The sequence below is a fragment of the Sus scrofa genome, chromosome 2 (assembly GCF_000003025.6).
Source record: "Sus scrofa isolate TJ Tabasco breed Duroc chromosome 2, Sscrofa11.1, whole genome shotgun sequence".
NCBI classification, from domain to species: domain Eukaryota; kingdom Metazoa; phylum Chordata; class Mammalia; order Artiodactyla; family Suidae; genus Sus; species Sus scrofa.
The window spans coordinates 13,172,738-13,196,636 of record NC_010444.4 but is presented as its reverse complement, the minus strand read 5'-3'; the positions used below and the strand labels follow the sequence as shown (position 1 = coordinate 13,196,636).

At 43.4% G+C, this 23,899-nt stretch overlaps 1 protein-coding gene across 19 annotated transcripts in view; it reads left to right on the top strand.

Annotated features, from left to right (window-relative positions):
- CTNND1 (catenin delta 1) overlaps nt 1-23,899 on the top strand; it is a 65,648-nt gene that overhangs the window by 12,615 nt on the left and 29,134 nt on the right. For 9 of the 19 annotated variants that reach the window (XM_021083020.1, XM_021083017.1, XM_005660891.3 and 6 more), the window contains exons 2-7: nt 11,770-11,884; nt 13,511-13,799; nt 15,754-15,825; nt 16,689-16,841; nt 17,183-17,718; nt 22,078-22,541. In XM_021083020.1, the coding sequence (XP_020938679.1) occupies nt 13,605-13,799; nt 15,754-15,825; nt 16,689-16,841; nt 17,183-17,718; nt 22,078-22,541 (1,420 nt within the window). In that variant the 5' untranslated portion in view covers nt 11,770-11,884; nt 13,511-13,604. Of the gene's footprint in view, nt 1-3,795; nt 3,809-11,769; nt 11,885-13,508; nt 13,800-15,753; nt 15,826-16,688; nt 16,842-17,182; nt 17,719-22,077; nt 22,542-23,899 lie in introns of those variants that run through there. The other 10 variants (XM_021083019.1, XM_021083021.1, XM_021083016.1 and 7 more) reach the window with 4 other exon arrangements.

The following is a 23,899-nucleotide window of genomic DNA, read 5'->3' as shown; positions in this document are numbered from 1 at the left end:
CTCCTTGGCTAATGCTGGCCAACTTAGAACATGGGTGGGGGAGGGGCTTATCATGTCAATATTTTAACTGGTGACCCACCCCTTGGGAAATCGAGTTACCATCAACCATCAACGTTCAAGTGCAGAAGCACTTGCTCCCTTTCCTTAAAACGTAGAGACGGTTGCTGTGTGACTCCTGTCTACTTGCCCTTGTGTGATAGCCCTGTACCGGGTTTGGCAACAATCTCCCAGACATCACTTTACATTCAACCTTACATCTCCCTTGTATTCCCTGACATTTGAAAATAGATCAAGGAGTTGTAGGGAAGAAACTGAAATCCATTTGACACTGAGGGGTAGGTTGTGGAAAGGAGAACGTAATTGGGCAGAGGGGAGTGGATGACAAAGGTTTCTTATTTTTAAACTGAGCCAAGAAAGCATTCCTTCTAAGTGGGGCCAGTTGGCACTCTTCCTGCTATTTTAGTTCTGGCTTCTCCTTCGTACTGGCCACTCAATTGTATTAAGTGTTTGATGTGAGTTTGAACTATGGTCCCTGGGGTTGGGGGAAGGGAGAGTGGTGGAAGGAAACAGCTGGTGCCTTCATCAAGCTATCTCAATTATGCTTCTTTTCAGGGTGTTTAGGGGGAGGGTGGTAGAGGAATTGGATGTGTGTTAGCAGAGTCCTAGCAACTCTCAGTAGTGGGATTGAATTCTTGGGCACTCTTAATGCTATGTGGGATGTTGGCTAGTTGGAATGTGGTAAAACCTTTCCCAATCACATTCTTTTCTCTGCCTCCCCTCCCTCCAGTTCTTTCAGCTCTGGACCTGATGTGGAGAGAAGGGGGATATGTGGGAAGTTAGATAGCAAAACAGATTCATACTTTTCTAACCAGTAAGTATTCAGCTTAAGTCTTAGACCCTTGCATCGACTTTCTTCTTATCCATTTGTTATTCCTTTAGTTGGGTTTTCTAAATATGTCTGTAGATTGCCAGAGATGTGATTAGAACCAGGACCTCTGGTGAGGTCACGCTGAATTGTGATCCACTGGCTATACTGGTCTCCTTTCCCTCTCTTGCACTGTGGGGTGACTGTATTTCTGAGTCAGCATGCGTTTTCTGTCTCACCTGCTCAGTTTGAGGCAGAGAAGCTGCCAAGCATCCTTTTGGAATAGCAGCAGCATTGATATGGGTGTGTCCAGTTCCCTGGCTAGGGTGTGTCTTTTTAATTTTATTATTATTATTATTATTTTTTTTTTATGGCTACTTCTGAGATATATGGAAGTTCCAGGGCCAGGGATTGAATCTGAGCTGCAGATGTGACCAACACTGGATCCTTTAACCCCCTGTATCAGGCTGGGAATTGAACCAGGCCTCTGTAGTGACCCATTGCAGTTGGATTCTTAACCCACTGTGCTGCAGCGGGAACTCCTGGGGTGTGTCTTTTCTAACCCTCTTTTTTTTTTTTTTTTTTTTGTTAAGTATCTCAGAAAATTCTACTCGACTATTTTATCTGCTTTTGATATAACCATCTCACACAGTAGTACTTTTTTTTTTTTTTTTTTTTGGTCTTTTTGCCATTTCTTGGGCCGCTCCCGCAGCATATGGAGGTTCCCAGGCTAGGGAACAGCTAGGCTAATTGGAGCTGTAGCCACTGGCCCATGCCAGAGCCACAGCAACGTGGGATCCAAGCCACATTCACACAGTAGTACTTAATTGACTGATTTATTTGGCCTGGGCTATGAAGGTGGGAGAATTGGATGAGAATTGGATAAAGATACTAATGATTGGAACTAATTTTAAAGTTATTCTTGAGTGAAAAAGTGAGTCTGTTTTAGTGCCAGGTAAGAGATCTTAAACTTTTTTGTGTACATGTGCTTTAGTGATAGAGTTTGCAGTGGTGAGGCCCTGCAGTTAAGTTCTGTAGTGTTAGGAGTTCACTCATGGCTCAGAGGGTTAAGGATCCAATGTTGTCACTACTGTGGCTCTGGTTCCATCCCTGGTCTGGGAACTTCTGCATACTGTGGGTGTGGCAAAAAAAAAAAAAAACCCAAAACAATAACAGCTACCACCCCCTACCTCCCAAAACCTATAGTGTTACTAAATACTTTTTTTCTATCGAGCTCTAGAATAGCTGTCTATTGTGTATATACCTGCCCCACATCCTTCCATCTGGTTATATCATAGCCAGATATGGACTAATTCTTTTTAAATGTGCTGTTTTAGATTTAGCTTCTTTTGCTTCAACATGTGCTATCTAAATCAGGCTTCCGCCCAGAGTACTTTTAGCAGATTCAGGAAGAAGGGGAAAGGTGTCTAGAAGAAAGGGAGGAGAAAAGATGAGAAATGATAGTGTATTACTAGTTAGTCGCCTGGAATGTCCCTTTGGTTGGAGAACTCTGCTGAGCCTTGCGCTATGCCTTATGCATGGGGAATTGAGCTCTGGGGGTTGGGGGTAAAAGGATTTCAAGAATCTCTGGCCAGTAGAGCTTCTGTCTACATCTTTGCTTCTGGAGTTGAGGGCTAAGGTCCAAAGAACTTGTATAAGATAATTGAAAAATGTATCATTTATCCCATTCTTGGTGTCGGCTGAGGACCCTTATTAGGAAGGAAGGCTTTCTTTCCTGATGAGTTTCCAAATCTACAGCCTCTGACCCACTCCAGGGGGTGTAGTGAGCAGGAAAAGCTGAGTTTGCTGTCTTGACCTTTTTGCTGCAAGGGCACTGTGCTGTTCCTAGTGGGCCTCCTTTCATTCCCTAGGGAAGTAGAGAACTTTGCTCCCAGCACCTGCTGGTGCCTATCCTGTCGCTTTGTAGGGTGGAGTCAGCCTCCTTTGTTTGTTCTCTGTGGGGCCTCTTAGAAGTCAACTTTGTCCTTGTAGGGAAAAGAGTTTGAAAGACTTTGGAAACGGTAGAAATGGATAATAGAGGAGGTGACAGAAAACGTGTCCTAAAGTAGTTCTCCAAGTGGGAATATTCTATTGACTGAATTCAGGCTGGTGATCAGATTGCCATGATGAAGCTTTCTATGGGATGTATCACATGAGCTGAGCTGAGTACAATACCGGCAGTATCTTTAAAATCCCCAGTATAGTGCCTCCAAAGTGAAGAAACTAGCCAAGTAGGAATCTAAAAAATCCCCTCACCCCTTCTGAACCCTTAGATCCTCACATAGTATCTTTCTGCTGATTCTTAAAGGCCTGAGCTTTGTCCTATGTAATGTTGGCTTGGGGCAGGGAGGAGGGTTGTTTTCCCCTGAACATGATAAGGAACCGAGCAGGGCAAAGTGGGAGCTCTGACTGGTGATTGGTAGACAGGATGCCCTGGAATGCGGCTGGCTTGCAGCCCAGAATCCAGCACTTTGTATTTGTTTGTTTCTGGGAGACTGTGGTCTGGTGCTACTGTGACAGGAAGCGAGAAAGCTGGGAGTGGGGGAACGGAGAGGGGCGATGTCTTTGTGGTTCTCCTGTGAAATCTCTTTGTCCCTGGAGAGCTGCTCTGCTGCAGGGCTCTACTGCGAAGAGAGCAGCCTTTGTGTGTCTAATGGGTCTCAGAGCATCTAGCTACTCAGACGGATTAGGGAGTGTGAATTCTGACTGTGGCGTTTTGCATCTTAGCACTTGAGTTATATAAATGGTTTCCATCTCTTAACACTGGGGATTTCACTGACTTTTATGTGTATTACTCTTATTCATAGAGCTCCAGGATTTAAGAAAGGAATTTTAGGAGATAGGTGTTTATATAATGTTTTTTTCACTGTATATATTATAGCTACCTTGTTGGGTCTGAGAGGGATAGAGAGAAAGAGGCAATGCTAGGGCTCCACATTTTAGGTGCCATCCTTCCAGTTGACACCCTAGTACGTACAGAGCTGGGGAAACCTACCCATTTTTTATTTTAGTATTGAAAGGCACTGGCAAGTCTCTGCTTAACTAGGGAGTGGTTATTAGTTTCCTAGGAGTTTTTCCCCCTCTGTCTAGACTGAAATTGCACCTGTAGCCCTTTCTGTTTCCCTCCTCCTCCCCTTTTCCCCTTGTTTTGTGTTTTCCCTGCCCTCCATTCCAGCTGTGAAACAGGCATCTCTTCTCACTTTGTGGATTGGGTGGCTGAGTCCTCAACTTCTTGCCAAGCTGGCTAGTCCCTGAGCACACACACAAACCGGCCTTTGATTGCCCAGGAGGACAGCTGCCCTAGAGGCAGATTGCTAACATACCACTAGAACAATCCCTCCCCTCTGTTCTGATGCTGGCGAGCACAATCTTCCCCGCTTCTAGTTCCTTCTGTTTCCCACCTCACCTCTGATCTCTGCTTTTGGTTTATTTAGTGAGATGTCACATTAAAAATGAGAGTAGGGACATTCCCTCATGGCTCAGTGGGTTAAGGGTCCAGTGTTGTCACTGCTGTGGAGAGGGTTTGATTCCTGGCCTGGGAACTTCATATGCCACAGGCGTGCCCACCCCAAGAAGACCCCCAAAATGAAGGCAAGACCCAAAGGTCTAGATGCTTCCACCTCATCCTTTCTCACTACCCCCCCCACCCCCGCCCCAGAGTTTACTTTCATCACCTTTTTTTGAGTTAAAATGAGTTTTAACCACAGGAGGAATAGAAAGTTCATACTTATTTCATTATGTCAAGGAGGACGAATATGGACTTGAAGAACTACAGATGCATTTCCACCACTTACTAGTTATATGGTGACCTTGGGCAGGATACGGAATACTTTTTGCGGGGGTGGGGGGGGCGGGGAGCCAGGCCTTCGGCATGCGGAAGTTCCCGGGCCAGGGATCAACCCCAGGCACAGCACTGACAATGCCAGATCCTTAACCCACTAGGCCACCAGGGAATATTTCTGATGTAGTTTACTCATCTATAAAAGGGTTTAGTATACCTCAGAGATTGTTGGGAAGACTATGTGCAATAATTTATAGGGGAGTTCAGTAATTAATAATTTAGAATTTTTCTTCCCCTGTAAGGTCAGATTTTCTTCTTTTAGATAGGGAGAAATGTTTGCCGAAGAAGAGAAATAGGACCTTCTACTTCCTGTGATTTCTTCAGACTCAGACCTTCTTTCTGTTGCTTGTCTCAAAAGGGAGTTCACATTGTGGCGCAGTGGTTAACGAATCCGACTAGGAACCATGAGGTTGCGGGTTCGATCCCTGACTTTGCTCAGTGGGTTAAGGATCCGGCGTTGCCGTGAGCTGTGGTGTAGGTCGCAGACGCGGCTCAGATCCCGCGTTGCTGTGGCTCTGGCATAGGCCGGTGGCTACAGCTCCGATTCAACCCCTAGCCTGGGAACCTCCATATGCCACGGGAGCAGCCCAAGAAAATGGCAAAAAGACAAAAAAAAAAAAAGGAGGTGTACTCTAAACTTAATGGGAGGGGTATCTTGTTGCTGTTTTCAGGGTTCTGAGGAAGCTAGACTGTAAATATGAGTCAGTTGCATGCTTTCAGCTTTTCCAAGTCACCTTTAAAAGATGGGCAAAGAGATGGTGGAATGTCAGATTTAGAAAGTTAGGGGTTTGGTGAGAAGCTGCCACTTTAAAAAAGGAATGTGAGCGCAAACAGTTCGGTGACCTCTAGTAAACCTTAAGGTTAAGCTTTTTTTCCATGAATTTTTTTTTTTTTTCTTCTAGCCTAGGGTAGGGAAGGGTATAAAGTGTCCTAGTTAATTTTAGTATTTCTCTTTTACTCATACGACACGGAGTTAAACAATACCATTCCATTTTGATTAGACTTTTTAAAAAAAATTTCTCATTGTACACCTGACTGCCGTCTCTCTTTCCCTTTTTGTAGGATGGAGAAAGGCATTTGGCCTCTCCCTTTCCTCCAGTCTGACACCTCCCTCTATTTTTTGCCCCTCCTTCTTATCTTTGTTTCCTCTCCCTTGCTTTCTCCTTATAAGGCTGGTTGAGGTGCCTTTTGGCAGAGTTACAGCAGGGATCCAGGTAGGTAACTCAGTGTCTCAGACTCTCTGGATTGAGAGGAAATTCAGTGTTATCTGTCTCAGTGGTAGGCCTTGGGAGAGGCACGTGGGTAGTGGGGGAGGAGAAGGAGGCAGCCTGGCCTGAGAGATCAGAAGGACTTGTTAGACCAGTCCTGTGTGTGTGTGTGTGTGTGTGTGTATGTGTGTGTGTGTGTGTGAGATACACACTCCAGAGAGAAGCTGGTCCTGTGTGTGTGTGTGTCATACATGCTCCAGAGAGAAGCCGGTTTTGTTTCTCTCCAAACCCTTTTCAGTCCTGGGCCCCCTCACTAGCTGAGAGCTACACCCTTCCTTTGCTTCAGAGCCAGTCTAGCATTTAGCCATTTTAGTGTGTCATGGTTTGGGGGTTCAGAATACTTGGGAGGGAAAAGAGCAAGAAAAATGTTCCATCTGGTTTCTGAATTTAGGTTCAAGATGGTGGAGGTGATTTTTTTTTTTTTTTTCTTTTAAGGTCACAGTAAAAACTAAATCTTGACAGGTAACTAGGGTATCCTGTTGACCTGTAGAAATTGCCAGCTCAGCCTCCTTTTAACAAGGAGAATTAAAAAAAAAAAAACAGGCGTTCCCGTCGTGGCGCAGTGGTTAACAAATTCGACTAAGAACCATGAGGTTGCGGGTTCGATCCCTGGCCTTGCTCAGTGGGTTAAGGATCAGGCGTTGCCGTGAGCTGTGGTGTAGGTTGCAGACACAGCTTGGATCCTGCATTGCTGTGGCTCTGGTGTCGGCTGGTGGCTACAGCTCCGATTTGACCTCTAGCCTGGGAACCTCCATATGCCTCGGGAGCAGCCCAAGAAATGGCAAAAATACAAAAAAACAAAAAAACCCAAAAAATCCCCAACACCTACATATTTATTTTCTTTTTTTTCCCCTCAAACTTCAATAAGATAGAATGTATCACTCTTTCCTAAGAGAAGGGTGATTTGCCAGAGACTCCTTTAGTTCATCAGAGAGATTTGTGGTGAACACAGAGAGACCCAGTCCTTCCTTGCAAAAGTGAGACTGCTTCGGTCAGCCTTTTGGGTGCTCTTCAGGGAGAAGATGGGCCTAGCATAAAGCAGATCCTCAGGGAAGCACAGAAACTGTGAAACATCTATTATAAAATTTTATCTTATAAAATTATAAAAACTATCAGTTTTATAATTCCGAGAAGTGCCCAGTTGACATGAGATTGTGAAGTGAGCAGAGTCCTCTTTCCATTTTATTGAAAATCATGTCCAGGGACTTGGGTTTAGTGTGGGAGTGAGTCTTTTTTTCCGGTGAAGGAGAAGTGTTAGAATGGCTCTGCTGAGCTGCTGGTGGTGGAACATCAAGTAGTGGGTGGAGTACTTAAGCTTCGGCTGTTAATATAAACACTCTGTGATAAGGAGCCATAGAAAAACTATTGACAAAATATTTCCTTTTTGATTTAAAAATAAAGTGGCAGTTTTCTGGATGTGTGGTTGAACAGGACTAATTGCTCTGAACTTGAGGCAAATGCCAGTTAAAGCAAATCTGTGCCTTTTAGGTGTCTGGAAAAACTACCTTTCTTGGTTTGAATGTTATGTAATACAGTTCTGTAGTATTATACAGATGCTATATTTTATTGATTGGCATTCTTCAGTTGAAGGCTTAGTGTGCTTTTTAAAAAAATTTGAAATCCCTAGGATGATGTAGAAAAGGAGTTTTGCTTCTCATTACGTTTTAGAGGGAGGATATAACTATGACCTTAGTTTTGATTTCAAAATGAAGAAATAGGAAGAAAGGAGTGCTGCCTTTGGGCTTGGCTACAGAAGAAAAAACTTCTTAAGAACTCAGAGATTGTTCCATGGGGTTTAGAGTTCTCTCTCTGAAGAAATAATCTTTCCTCTTTCTGCAGAGGCTTGACTGCCTAATTCTGGTCATTTCATTGGATCTACTTATCTAAATTGCATGGAGGTGGGAGAAGAGGTTCAGAGTCACCCAGCCTATAGTTTTACATATATTATTAGTCCATTAACGCTAAACTCTGAGAAGCAGTAAAAGGTAAAGCTTACAGGAGTTATAACTTACAGCTCGCTTTGGCAGAGCCAGGACTTGAACTTCAAGTCTTGTGATCCCTAGATGTTTCGTTCTTCCCTTTAAGAGTGTGAAGAATTCGTCGTTTACAGGGCTTCTGTGTGTGGGAGACCGTGTAAGCGTGTGGAGACCTGTGGCTTATTCAGAAGCCCTACCAACCACCAACAAACCTCGAGTCCCTGTGTCAGTTATTTGTATAGTATTTGTATTAGTAACAATTGCTCTGTGTGTCTCAAGACATTTTCGATGTACTTTTCTGTGGATTGTCTCATTTAATCCTCACAACATTTGTTTCGTCCATTTTACAGAAAAGAAACCTGAGGTTTAGAGAGATTTGCCCAAAGTCATATAGCTAAAAAGCAGTGAAGCTGGGATTTGAACACAGTTTGATTCCAAGGTTTATATTTTTAACCTCTAAGAATCAATTCCAAATTACACTAGTTTACAGTAGAACAAATCATTGTGGGGACTGTACTATCGGCAAGTAATTTTTTTTTTTTTGGTCCTGTTACCTGGTTACATTATCCAACTGTTTGGTCTTTATGGGTATATGATCTAACTTAACTTCTGTTGGTTTGAAATTCTTATAACAGAGACTGAATATTTACTCTTGTCATTGCTTGAATGGGGGAGCCTTGTTGTAGGACCTATAGCTTGTTAAGTGTAAAACCAGTTATTCTCCGAAAATCTAGTGTTAGAGAAATTGGAGGAATTGCAAGGTTCATGTGTTCACTTTATCTCCTATCTTTTTTTTTTTTTTTTTTTTTTTTTTTTTTTTTTTTTTGATGAGAACAAGTGTAATCCATTGAAAATATTAAGTGGCAAGCCTGGAAAGGTGTTGGCCTGGAATCTTAAGGCTTTCCTGACTCTAGCTGCCAAAATCAGTTAATGGTTTGCAGATTCTGGCCTATAGCATAATTTTCTTACAATGTGTATGAGTGGCATGGAGAAGACTCTTTCTCAAGTCTCTGAGTTGTGATGTCAAGTACCATAACAGCTTGCCTAACTGCATCATTCTCTTCCCCCACATATGCTTTCTTTTTCCTCCCGTTTATTTATTTTCATCCCACTTATATGTAGCCATTATGGATAACCCTTTAACCTAAAGATAAATGGAAACCTTTTCCTTTACTTTTTCCCTGTGATGTTTGGGAAGAAAGCTCTTAGGATTTGTAGGAGAGAGGAGCTAGACTATCCATTTTATACTAGACTTAAGTTCTTAATTTGCTAATGAGACCTTGGCTAATTTCTTCACCTATAGCCTGTTTTCTCATTTTTAGAGTTGTGGTAAGGATTGCCAAGGACATAAGTGTAAAAAAATTCAGTAATTGTCAGTTCTTTCACTTTCCCTTTTTCCCTGGTAATAAACTGCTAAGGCCTTAGATAAACAGGGACAGCTCATGACAGCAGATATGTAATTCTGTGATGACTGCCAGGCACTAGAGAAGCACCCCATGTCCCAGAAACACTGGTTTAGGTGGCACCTCCTAGTAAATAGTGTTGGAGTAGGGAAACCAGCTTATCCACTCCTTAGAACCCAGTTATGCACTTGATCCAGTTAATTTCATCTGCTAGTTCACAAAATAGTTTTGGGCTGAGGCATTACCATTAAGTAATGTAATTGGAAGACAGAAACTTAACTCTTGAAACAACTTAATACCTCACATTTGTATAACATTCATTATCTCACCTGACCCTCACAGCAGCTCTCGGGTTAGTCTGGGCTGGTAGTATTTGCATCTTATAGATGAGAATGTGGCAGTGACTTACTGCCATCGTTGGCTAGTGGCAGAGCCTGGACTGGGACTGTTTTCTGAACCCTATTCTATCCTACACAGCTCTGCTTCTTCCCTCTTTGAGGCAGAAAATCTCCCCCATGCTTTTAGGCCTAGGAATATGATCTTCTCTTTCTTTTTTGTCTTTTTTGCCATTTCTAGGGCCGCTTCTGCGGCATATGGAGGTTCCCAGGCTAGGGGTCTAATTGGAGCTGTTGCTGCTGGCCTACACCAGAGCCACAGCAACGCTGGATCCCAGCCACGTCTGCAACCTATACCACAGCTCACGGCAATGCCGGATCCTTAACCCACTGAGCGAGGTCAGGAATCGAACCCTCAACCTCATGGTTCCTAGTCGGATTCGTTAACCACTGAGCCACGACGGAACCTCCTGATCTTTTCTTTCTTGACCATTCTGCTGCTTTCTCCAAATTAGAGCCAGGTGGTCAGCTTTTAAAGTTGTGAAGATGGGAGAAGTTAATGTCATTCCAGATGCTGCTTTCCAACCTAGAGCCCTGGGTAGAGTTCCTACTACCCTTCCTGACTTCTTATATTCTATTAGTTAGAGATGTGGGGGCAAAAATGGCCATTTATGCAAGGGTGACAAACAACGTCTCTGCGCAGCAGGGAGTGTTGTCACTGAATGCCTGATAGTATGGTGGTTTGGGCCTTTACTAGCAAAGAAGATTACAGGGTGGAGACTGCCAGAGTGGTAACTACAGTTCAGGCTCTGTTGAAACCTAGAATTGCAAGAATCTCCCTTGAGCTCAGAGTCCACCTAGTATGGAAGGTTCATAGATCATTGTACGTGGTGGATAAGAGCAAGTGTTTAAAATGAAGCAATGGTGATGAAAGGGAGCAACGTTAAAAAAAAAAAAAAAATAGGAGTTCCCATCGTGGCACAGTGGAACCGAATCCAACTAGTAACCATGAAATTGCAGATTCGATCCCTGGCCTCGCTCAGTGGGTTAAGGATCTGGTATTGCCGTCAGCTGTGGTGTAGGTCACAGACGTGGCTCGGATCCTAGTTGCCGTGGCTGTGGTATAGGCCAGCAGCCCCCAGCCTGGGAACCTCCATATGCCATGAATGTGGCCCTAAAAAGGCAAAAAAAAAAAAAAAAAAAAAAAATTTAAAAAGAATAAGGCTACTTATTAAAGACTTTGAGTGGGCTGTTCGATGTAGGGCGGGAATTGAGAAAGTGACAATGGGCTTTGGACTTAAAGGAAGAGCAGGACTTGATAAGTGATTGTGGGAATCCAGAGCCCAGGTAGGAGGAACTTAGAAAAGGGCCCCCACATTCTTGGATTTAGGGACAGGATCCACTGGAAGGAGTCTTAGCGATAGAGAATTAATTAAGGCGTTTATCGGGCACCTCTTTATCAGTTCCTCTGGGTGCCATGGCTTGCTTGCTGAGTGCTGCGTATACTCTTCAACGCAAACAGGCCCAAGCGTTTGTGCTTGGTAGGGCGCTCGGGAGCGTGGGAAAGGGAACTGAAGCAAAAGGCTCAGCCTAGGCTAGTCCCCACATGTCTTCCCCACCGCGACTATTGCATCGGTTTCTCAATGTCTTTGTGGGCATGCTGGGACTCGGCTTTGAGGTTTCTGCCTTAGGGGTGGGAAAGAGGGGGAAGGGCATTCCAACAGTGATTTCTTTTTTTTTTTTTTCCCCCAATTTGGTTGCTAAGAAGAGGGAGTAAGTGAATTTTTATGCGTATTATAACCTGCTTCTGGTTCTCTACAGAAGTACAAGTAGAGGCACTCTGACATGACAGTAGAATCCAGATTTTAATGAAAACTACCTTCAAGGTCCAGGTATTCGAAAAGAGAGCAAAAGTCCAAAGTCACATTAGACAATTACAAGTCATATTTTAAATTACTCCCTTCCATTCTCAGATTTTTTTTCTCCCCACAATACCTGCCCTTGCTCCTCTTTATTTTTTAATGTATTAGGTATATTTTATTTTCCTCTCATTCCTGTTTTTCCTCCAAATATTTCTGCAGCTCTCTCCTTCCTGCTTCCTCCTTGCTGTGGTGGCTGGGATGCTTCTGTGATTTTTTTGAATCTAGACTGGGCTGTACTCTGTTAAACCAATCAGTCACGACCTTCTCTCAACAGGTGTGTATGTTTATGAAGAATGAAAAAAAAAATAAGTGCCTTTTTTCTGGAGGGATTGATGAGAGGGTGGGAAACAAGGGAGAGAGTTTATTCTAAAACCTGCCTTAAAACATGATGTATCTTGTACCATAAAGTCTCCCACAGCCAACTTATAAGAGAGAAACCCTACTGAGTCCTATGGTTTGACCAAGTGCTCCTCTATTTACTAGCCAAGTTGGCAATTAATGTAATAGGGTATGGGGACTCTTCATTTCTGTATAACTATCATTTATTGTATAAATAGTACATATAAACCCTCTAGATACTTGGATATTTACCCTAGTTCAGATAAGTAAAGAGGTAAAAATATAGTCTGTTGAGAGCTTTTCTGCAAGATAACAGAGATGGTGGCTAGCTAGTTCCAGCTATTCACTTGGAGGTTAGAACATGAATTATTTCAAGGAGCAACTTCGTAGTTTGAGCCTAATACTTCTTTTCTTACTCCCTTACAGAGGTGTAGAGGTCATTGAAAATGGTGCCTTTTAATTTTTATTTATTTATTTTTTATTAATTAATTATTTTATTTTATTTTATTTTTTTGGCTGTGCCTGAGGCATGTGAAAGCTCCTGAGCCAGGGATCTAACCCTCACCATATCAGCCACTCAAGCTTCTGCTGCAGTGACAATGCCCGGATCCTTAACACGATGGGCCATAAGAGAACTCCAACGGTGCCTTTTTTACATGAAGACTTTTTTTTTTGCTTTCTTATCTTTGTTAGTCAAGACACACATTCTGCCCTCATATTGTAGCATAGTTTTGAACAGTAGGAAGGCTCCTTGATAAATGTGTTAAATTTGAGGGCCTTAGTTTTATTTACTGCCAGTGATGGTGGAATTTTTTTTATTATTTTCATTTAAAAAACTTTTTGGCTGCCCAGCGGCATAGGAAGTTCCCTGGGCCAGGGGTCAGATCTGAGCCGTAGTTGTGGCCTACACCACAGTTGTTGCAGCCATGGCAATGCTGGATCCTCAACCCACTGTGTAGGACTGGGGATCGACCCTGCGTGCCAGTGCTAAGGAGACGCTGCCGATCCCATTGCACCACAGCAGGAACTCCCTATTTTCATTTCTTAGTTGGCATTTTAATTTAGCATATTCATTTAGTATGTTTTGCCACTCCTGCAGCAATTTCAGTGTTCAGATTTGGGAGAGGTTAAGTAAGATCCATACTGCTGCCTTCACCTAGAGGTGGCTTGCCCCTGCAGGAGGGTGAGTACTTGTCTATGTTGTGGAGTTACAGTTTTCATTAAGTGGATGCTGGCAAAGTTTTTCCAGGGATAAATAATCTAGTTTTAATCTCATAGTATGAAACAGCCCTTAGCCATTCTCCCTCTCCCTACCAGCAGTGTAACGACTTGGATCTAGTTGCACCTTTTCTTTCAATAGTTATTTCTGGTGGGGTGTTAAAGATGGTGGTGGGCAAAGGATCCTGCTTGAGCAGACCCTGGTGGTGGGCTCCCAGGCTTGGTGGTGGTTCTGCACGGCAGTAAAACCGCAAGAGGGCATCTTTGGCTCCGGGATTAATAATTCATCTGTCTTCTCTGACCCATGATCTTTTCTCTCCTCTCTCTTACCTTTTCCCGGTAGTGTGAAGTGAGGGGACCTTCTCCCTCCTTCCTCCTCCCTCTGTGATCCACCTTCCTTTTTACCTTGCCCTGCGGCGGCTCTGCCCCTTACCTTCATGGACGACTCAGAGGTGGAGTCGACCGCCAGCATCTTGGCCTCTGTGAAGGAACAAGAGGCCCAGTTTGAGAAGCTGACCCGGGCGCTGGAGGAGGAACGGCGCCACGTCTCGGCGCAGCTGGAACGCGTCCGGGTCTCACCACAAGATGCCAACACGCTCATGGCCAACGGCACCCTCACCCGCCGGCATCAGGTAACCCCTCTCTCCATCAGACCTGCAGGTAGGACTTTGGCATGGTCATAGAGAGGCTATATGATCCTTGGGAAACTGCTCTCCTCGTGGTGATGGGCTATACAGTGCCCATGCCTCATGATAACCTTTCCAGGGCTGATAAATACTGATTAAGAGATTAGGGAATATTGGCTGCTGTGCTGAGTTGGGTGGACTTACCTCTAGAGGCATCCATCTGATTTCCTGTTTGCTAGAGTGGGGTTTCTGGTTTGGGATGCAGTTGGAATAATGCAGATCATATAATTTGGAGTTGTACTCAAGTTACTTCTTTTTTTTTTCCCTGGTTCCCTCCCTCCTCCCCCTTTGGTATAAAAAATTCAGGAAATGAAATGCCTGCTTAGTGGTTGGAAGTTGGGCACCTTGTATTTTCAGTCTCCCTCAGGGAACAGTTTGCTCAGAAGGTGTGGCAGTGTCCGTAAATTGTGTGTTCCTACTCCATACTCTTTTTGTTGGCTGTGCATATTGTGTCTTGGAGGAAGGGGTCATTGGTAATTCTGTTGGTTAGAGTTGGAGAGGGAGCATCATGTTGCTGTTTAACCCAAATAACCACAGGAGCCAGTGGTCTCTGGGTTGGCTGACTCTGTGATGTGACTTGGGAGAGTTGGTGTTAGAAATGAGAAGTATCTTGTGTTTCCTATGGTTTTTCTAGTCTGACTGTGCTATGATGTAATCTGTCTGAGGTTTTTGTCTGTGTGTATGTGTTTGTATGTATAGTAGCCATTGCCTGATAGACTGCGTTGTAAGAGATCTCTGGTAGGAACTGATAATGGTGCTCATGCTCCAACAGTCCTTTTCATTGATTACTTATTTTTTAAGGCAGAGAAGTTCCTTCATGCTGAGGCACATGTTGAGTGAGAGAACATAATTCCATTTGGGGATGATCAGGAATTTGGAAGCAGTGTGTTAGCAATGTTTCTAGGATTTTTATAGGAAGAGAGGGTTAGGGTTGAGAGGTAGGTAATGAGAAGGAGAGCCGGGCTGCTCAGGCTTGGAGGTGGTGGGGAATTCCATGATTTAGTACATGGATTCTCTCTCTTTTATTTTTAACTTCTGCTCAGCAATGAAACCACACCCTTCCTTCTTCCTGAAAGTAATGTTTAACTTCCTCTCCCTGCAGCATTACACTCCCTATGTAATGGGAGTAGGATGGGTAAGGGGTCTCCCAGAGTGGCTGAATCTCACTGTATTCTTTTTGAAGGGAGCAGTCAAATGTATTTTTACGTAGTGTTTATCATTAGATTATTACCTGTTGTTTTAGATAGAGCAGCTTAAGAATGTTCTGTGGCTCTAATAATTGGTGATGAAGATGTTGAGACATCTGCTTGCTTGAGGGGAGTTGAGATACTGGTTTTCTTCCTACTTGGAAAGAGAGATTCAAATCTCTTGCTTCTTTCTTTAAGAAACTGCCTGGTGTGGGAGTTTCCAGTGGTTGTAGAACATGAAGATGCATGAAACAACAAAGAAAGCTTTTGGAAACCCCCAGCCTAGCCTTTCCAACTTTCTTTATATTCTTATGGCTTTCCAAAAAAAATTTCATGGGGAAACTTATCTGAATCTCTATTTATTTAGCAAATCGTTTTTGAGTACCTATTATGCGGCAGGCACTGTTCAAGGTGCTAGAGAAACATTGAACAAAACTGACAAAAAACAAAACACACAAAAAAACCTCTGCCCTCATAGCGCTTACGTTCTTATGTTCCAGAGACCCAGTCTGCCAGAGTTCCAGGCCCGGTTCCAATTTTGAGGTGCTAAGTCTAAGGAGTGATGTGGTTCTTTTATCTAAACTGACAGAAGGACTCCAGGCCACACATGTCTTCTTGAAAGCCCTTTTCCTATTTGGAAAAAAGATCATTTGTGTTTGATAGGCCAAAAGAAAGCCAAAAAATGAATTATCTTCTTGTGGGATATGTTTCAGAACGGCCGATTTGTGGGCGATGCTGACCTTGAGCGACAGAAATTTTCAGATCTAAAACTCAACGGACCCCAGGTAATTCTTTTGGCCTAAGGTCTGGGTTGGTTATTCATATCTCTCTCACTTCCCCAACCTGAGAACATATTGATGTTTTGTAAAGTGCTGTCACATTGTAAGCTTCTGTTAGTTCCTTTCATTTAGGAAAATTAAAAAGTGGGGCTTTAAAGTATATATGTCATTTTATTTTGGAATTAACGACCATTGATGTAGCAGTTGATTCTTCAATTACTTCATCTCTTTTCTAGAAAGGGTCTACTTTGCAGAAAGCCCTACCTAAAATCTGGCTGGTCTTAAGCCTTAGGCATATCTGAAGAATAGCATGGAGAGCTATTCAGAAGATAGCTCTTATTGGGATTTTCTGGTTCATCTTAAAAGTTCTTCTTGGGAATTCCCTGGTGGCTCAGCAGGTTAAGAATCTGATGTTGTCACTACTGTGGCTCTGGTTACTGCGGTGGTGCAGGTTTGATCCCTGGTCCGGAAACTTAGGCATGCTGTGAACACAGCCACACACACACAAAAGTTAGGTGAACTTTTTTTTTTTGAAGGATCATTCAGATGTAGATGTAGCTGCAGTTCACACAGTTCATAATCACTTAAATGACTACAACTGGGAAGTTATATCCTCTGTCCTTGTCCCTTGGGTGTTGATATAACTATAGTTAGTTCATGTTTATTAAATGACTAAAACTGTGAAATTTTATCTTCTGCCCTTCTGTGCAAATTCAAAAGTGGGGAACAACCACCCTCTAAAAATCCTGGGCCCATAGAAGATGCACGAGGAATCTTTATCTTCAGGGAGACAGTGCCTCTCGTTGGGATTGACTGTTAATGTATATGGTTTAATAGTAGCTCTTTCCTTTTTCTTTTTCTCCATATAGGATCACAGTCACCTTCTGTATAGCACCATCCCCAGGATGCAGGAGCCAGGGCAGATCGTGGAGACCTACACAGAGGAAGACCCTGAGGGAGCCATGTCTGTTGTCTCCGTGGAGACCTCAGATGATGGAACCACTAGGCGCACAGAGACCACAGTAAGCTAAGACTTGTGCAAGGTGTGGGATGATGGAGGAGGTCTTCCTGTGTGGCCTCTGTCAAGGGGAGGGGTTAAACACTTAATTAGGATGGATGAAGGGCCACTGATCTATAGTGACGGCATAAAGAAGGTGATCTTTGGCTGGACAGAAAAGATAGAGGAGGGATGGGAAAATCACTTTTCCTGCTTGGGGACTTCCTATAAGATGGAGAGAAGGGTAGACGGTAGATTGTATGACATTTCTAGGTAAAGTGATTTGTTTCTTTTCTTAGGGTGGTTTAAAATTTAAGCTTAATTTGTTCCCTTCATTAGTTTTCCTTTCTCTTTCCTTACTTGAAGGTCAAGAAAGTGGTGAAGACCGTGACAACACGGACCGTACAGCCAGTCCCTATGGGACCAGATGGGCTGCCCGTGGATGCCTCATCCGTTTCTAACAACTACATCCAGACTCTGGGTCGTGACTTCCGCAAGAATGGCAATGGGGGACCTGGTCCCTATGTGGGGCAGGCCGGCACTGCTACCCTTCCCAGGAACTTCCACTACCCTCCCGATGGATATAGCCGCCACTATGAAGATGGTTATCCAAGTAGCAGTGACAACTATGGCAGTCTGTCCCGGGTGACCCGCATTGAGGAGCGATACAGGCCCAGCATGGAGGGTTACCGGGCACCCAGTAGACAGGATGTGTATGGGCCCCAGCCCCAGGTTCGGGTAGGTGGGAGCAGCGTGGATCTGCATCGCTTTCATCCAGAGCCTTATGGGCTTGAGGATGACCAGCGTAGCATGGGCTACGATGACCTGGATTATGGCATGATGTCCGATTATGGCACTGGCCGTCGGACTGGGACACCCTCTGACCCTCGGCGACGCCTCAGGTAGGCACAAAAGAGGAAGGGAAAGGGTCTTTCCAAGTAAGCAAAAAGGGAAAGCTCTTCCTTCTTCTAAGTGCTTTTTAGGATCAGAGGTACATATGGCCTCCTCTCCCTCTGCCTTTTTTTTGGTGGAAGGGTACCCTGTTCTTCCTTTTTCTGATCTAGTAATTATCGACTTGCTTTTTTTCTCCTTTTCGTTATAAAAGTCGTATATTCTGATTATAGAAAACAACTTGTTATTGATTTTTGAGTGGCCTTTACTTCTATGCCAAGAGTTTCTGCTATTTCTGACTAGGATCTGACCCCCTTTTGGTGATAAAGGAATACCAGAAAGGAGTCTGGTGTCTGAGGCTATGGGACATTTTTTCTTGTGAATTTCTTCAGCTTCTGGTTTGGTATTAAAAGAGAGTTGAGGGTTTTAAATGGCTTTCAGGACCAGAACAGACAGTTAAGTGTATATACAAGAATACATCTCGTGATTTTATTTATTTATTTATTTTATTTCATTTTATTCTATTTTTGTCTTTTTCCCTTTTCTAGGGTTGCTCCTGCGGCATATGGAGGTTCTCAGGCTAGGGGTCGAATCGGAGCTGTAGCCGCCAGCCTACACCACAGCCACAGCAACTCGGGATCCAAGCCACGTCTGCAACCTATACCATAGCTCACGGCAACGCCGAATCCTTAACTCACTGAGCAAGGCCAGGGACCGAACCCGCAACCTCATGGTTCCTAGTTGAATTCGTTTAACCACTGCACCGCAACAGGAACTCCTCGTGATTTTAATCTCAAGTTAAAAAACAAACCTTGGTCTCACAAAAACTCTTTGTTTTTTCTTTCTGCTTTTCTTTTCTTTCTTTCTTTTTTCTTTTTTTTTTTTTTTTGTCTTTTTAGGGCCACACCCGAGGCATATGGAGGTTCCCAGGCTAGACGCTGAATTGAAGCTGCAGCTGCTGGCCTATACCACAGCCACAGGAATGCCAGATCCGAGCTGTGTCTGCAACCTATACAACAGCTCACGGCATCACCGAATTCTTAACCCCCTGGGTAAGGCCAGGGATCGAACTTGTGTCCTCGTGGATGCTAGTCAGATTCGTTTCTGCTAAGCCATGATGGGAACGCCACAAAAACTCTTGACGTTTTGTGTTTGTTCTTTTTTTTTTTTTTTTTTCCTTTGGCTGCACCTGTGGCATGTGGAAGTTCCTGGGCCACGGGTCAGACCTATGCCACAGCAGCGACCCAAGCCTCTGCAGTGACAAAGCCAGATCTTTAACCTGCTGTGCTGCAAGGGAACTCTGCTTAAGTTCTTACATTTGATTGTAAAATGAAATGGGGGTGGCTTCTTAGAGGATTGTGCATTATTGACACTCTGAAAGGTCACTAAGCAGCTGCCTATTCTGACTTGACTGCTTATCCCAGGGGATTCTTTGATGGTAGTAATTGATGTTTGGACTGGTAGATGGTTTGCCTTGAGAAAATGCTGCAAAATAGAAGTTGGCAAAGTTTTTCTGTAAAGGACCAAATAGAACTAGTTTAGGCTTTGTAGACAGTGTATCTATCATTTTTTGTTGTATATTGGTCTGCTGTTTACAACATTTTGAAAATATAAAAGCCATTCTTAGTTCTGGGGCTGTATAAAAAACAAGTTTGGCCCAGGGGCTGCCAACCTTGCTTTAGAATAAATCAGAGATGGTGTTTTCCAGGCAAAGAGAAATAATATAGAATTAAGGGAGAAGATTTCTGGATGTCTTAATGGTAAGGATATCCCAGCAGCTGTTGCTGAGGTCATGACTTTCTAAAGCAAATGCCTTAGTGTGTATTTTCCTCATATTAGGTAGCTTTGATTAACAGCGAACTGGGCTGGGCCCATGAGTAGAGGCCCCATTATCTAAGCCTGAGTCACTTACCTTTCAGCAAATCCAACTCCCATGTGACTCACCTTTTATTCCTGGGATGGGGGCGCACCAGACCTTAGTTGGTGCAACTGGAGCAGTGGTAGATAACAGCTATCACCAAAGGAGTCTGCCCAGGGTGTTGGCTCCTTCTGCTTGTTGACAAGTCTGCTTTTTCTGACTTCCTGATTAGTAGAGTGATTGGATCTAGGTGGGTGCAGGTGGCCAGGTCATTCTGTATTGTCCCTGGCTGTGGCAGTTGACATAAAGAGAGAGCGTTTGGGCTTGGTTCTTGGGTTTGTTCCAGGGTGGAACTGGACTTGGAAACCTGCTAGACTAGCAAGAACATTTGCTGCTTCCTGTTCTGGACCTGGAAGAGTAATACAAGGTCAAATGAAAACAGTAAGGCAGAATGATTAGTAGAAAAAGCATTGAACCAGGAGACCTTGGTTCTGGTTGTGCCTTTGCCACTAGCTATGTTGCCTCAAGCAAGTCATTTAATCCTTCTGGGCATAGCTTTGTTATTTGTAAGACAAAAGAATGTCATGACCCACTTGTAAAAATATCTTGAGTCTTGGTTATGGTAATTGTTTTGTAATTTCGTATTCAAAAAATAATAAAAGTAAAAACATGCTTATTACAAAACTAGAAAAACCCAGAAAAGCACACCATCCATCGATAAAGAACTACTGTTAACATTTTGGCACATTTCCTTTGAGTTCTTATGTAAGTATACTCTAACTTAATTTTTTCCCTACTAAAAAATGGAATCTTACGTAGTTTATTGTTTAGTAGCTTACTTTTAAAACTTATATAGACTGTTTATTGTTTCAATGATATTGAAAATTAGTGTTTTTTTTTTTTTTTTTTTCTTTTTTTTTGCTAAATACTCTGTCCATCTGAATCACTTCTGAGTGGTTGATGTTGACAAGCTTTGAGGCGGGCCCTACTCTGCTCAGGCTAATCTTGAGGGTTTTGTGACAATGGGAGTGGTTTTGTGGAACAAACAACGGGCTTATTTGGAGAGTTCCACACAATGGATTCTCCTCTCTCCTGTGGGAGTCACAGTGAGATGAGCTCACAGATAATGGGTCTCTTCCTTCCTGGTGGTTATGAATAAATAATAGTGTGACAGACTCACCCTCTAGTGGTTGTTGGTAGTACTGAAATGGGAAGCATTATCTCCTGTTAGACTTTTTTCTTTTCCGTTCAGTTGCTTTGTCTGTGTTCCTTTTCTTAGTGACTGGGTATCTCAAATGTGATGGTGGCCAGTAGTGTTTATTTTGACAGAATTGGAAGTATAGTCTTTAGAAACTGGAGACTAGAAGTCATGTCTCAAACTCATTTGTTGAGTAGCAGAGATGACCTTGGGATGACCTGTGCAAATGAATGTTCAATCTTATACCTCATCAGTACCAAATTCAGATACTCACATGAGGTTACAAGAAGTCCTGTAACTGCTTTTACTCCATCACGTCCTCCCTTTTTTTTTTAAAAAATGGCTGTACCCGTTCCATACAGTAGAGGTTCCTGGGCCAGGCATTGAATCTGAGCCACAACTGAGTCCAGCTGCAGCTGCAGCAACACCAGATCCTTTAACACACTGCGCCAGGCCAGGGCCTGAACCTGTGCCTCCCCAGCAACCTGAACTGCTGCAGTTGTAGTCTTAAACCCACTGCACTACAGCAGAAACTCTGTCAACAATCTCCTTTTTTAAAAATAATTTCCAAAATAGGGTAAGGAGAGGCTTAAATATGAAGTGTGTTAAGGGTTTTATCCCACCAGCCGTTGACTGTGTGAAAATGCCTTATTTCTCCTTTTAGCTAAGGCCTTATGAGAGCTGTTCTCAGACACTGTTTTCTGATTTCTGTGATAACTGTCGAGTCAGTTATTTTCCTTAACTCTGCTTTCTGAAGGTTTATTTCAGTCTCTATCTGGGGAAGTTAATGGGTGTCAGGTATTCAAATGCTAAGCAGTTAGTATTTGGTTTCCTTTTTGTGATTAACCATTCCGAATGCTTCTTGCTTCTCCAAGCTAGTAAACGTCACAGGGGAAAAAAAAAAAAAAAGGTAGTTTTTTTTTGTTTTGTTTTTTAATTTTCCCACTGTACAGCAAGGGGGTCAGGTTATCCTTACATGTATACATTACAATTACATTTTTCCCCCCACCCTTTGTTCTGTTGCAACATGAGTATCTAGACAAAGTTCTCAATGCTATTCAGCAGGATCTCCTTGTATATCTATTCTAAGTTGTGAAAAAAGGTAGTTTTAATCTAATTGCAGATGCCTTTAAAATTATCTCTTTAAGGAAAATTGATCAGTATATTATGTATAGAAAGGAGAGATAAGGTCTAGTGTACTAGAGCTGGGGCTACTCCTTCCTTGAAGATGAAGGGTGATGGGGGTGCTGCAGGAAACCAGACTGGACAACTTGATGTATTCCTTTTCTCCTCTCGGTTCTTCCCACACTGTAGGAGCTATGAAGACATGATTGGTGAGGAGGTGCCATCAGACCAGTACTACTGGGCTCCTTTGGCCCAGCACGAACGCGGAAGTTTAGCAAGCTTGGATAGCCTGCGCAAGGGAGGACCTCCACCCCCCAACTGGAGACAGCCAGAGCTGCCAGAGGTGATAGCCATGCTAGGATTCCGTTTGGATGCTGTCAAGTCCAATGCAGCTGCATACCTGCAACACTTGTGCTACCGCAATGACAAAGTGAAGACTGATGTTCGGAAGCTCAAGGGCATCCCAGTACTGGTGGGATTGTTAGACCACCCCAAAAAGGAAGTGCACCTTGGTGCCTGTGGAGCTCTCAAGAATATCTCTTTTGGACGTGACCAGGATAACAAGATAGCTATAAAAAACTGTGATGGTGTTCCTGCTCTTGTGAGATTACTCCGAAAGGCTCGTGATATGGACCTCACTGAAGTTATTACTGGTGAGTTGTAGGTCCAAGGGAAGCTACTAGGCTAGGGTTGCTGTTGTCCCTAGAAATGTTGAGAGCTGGAAGCGTTTCTAGTCCTTTGACTCTTGATTAAAGGTTGTGAACTGGTGGCCTTCAGGTCAAATCCATCTAACAGATTTCGAGTATGCAAGGTTTTTAAAAATGTGAAGCATTATTTGCTAATTACATATCTATAATATATATATATAGTCTTTTGTCTTTTTAGGGCTGCACCCATGGCATATGGAGGTTCCCAGGCTAGGGGTCGAATCGGAGCTACAGCTGCCGGCCTATGCCAGAGCCACAGCAACACCAGATCCGAGCTGCGTCTGTGACCTACACCACAGCTCATGGCAACGCCAGATCCTTAACCCACTGAGCAAGGCCAGGGATTGAACCCGCAACCTCATGGTTCCTAGTCAGATTCGTTTCCGCTGTGCCACAATGGGAACTTCTGTTTGCTAATATTTTAAATGCGGAAGATTTCACTTAAAATTCCAGATTCTTGCCTTCTATTAAAAACATGCAGGAATGGGTAACAAGGGATCTGTTTTGCTACCTGACAGTAGTTGGTCTGAGCTGATTGGGGCATGTCCTCTTCAGTTTGTAATAATACTCAAATTGTCTGTGACCAACTGCCACCATCTAAGGAATTGTCTCCCAGACATTGAAGCTGAGTGTCAGTTGCGCTTTAACTCATAATGTCTTTTAAATATTTGCTTGTCCTGGCTCATCTACCTGATGTGTATGGACATTTGAGGTTGTGGCCCTTGCTTTAGAAGATTGCTTTTTCAGATTTGGGTTATGATTTATTAGTGCATATCAAATACAACTTTGTGGATCACAGTCAGCATTCCAAGGGAAAGAAAGGAAAAGAAATAGCATAGATTATTAGCTCTCAATTAGGGGTGATCTTGCCTCCCAGAGGACATTTGCAATGTCTGGAGATATTTTTGGTTGTTATAGTTTGGGAGGGTAAAGGGAGTGCTATTGTCATTTAATGAGTAGAGGCCAGAAATAATGCTAAACATCTAGCAATGGGCAGGACAGCTCCCCACAACAAAGAATATCTGGCCCAAAATGTCAGTAGTTGAGAAACCAGTGTAGATGGTCCAGAGAGTATTGCTTATACTAAGTGTTTTATGAAACCTTATTTCATGATAAGTATGTTTGTAATGAGCCACAATGAGTATGTTTTATGGCCACACCTATGGCACATGGAAGTTCCTGGGCTAGAGGTCGAATTAGAGCTACAGCTGAGGCCTATGCCAAAGCTTGTGGCAATGCTGGATCCTTAACCCACTGAGCAAGGCCAGGGATTGAACCTATATCCTCACACACACTATGTTGGG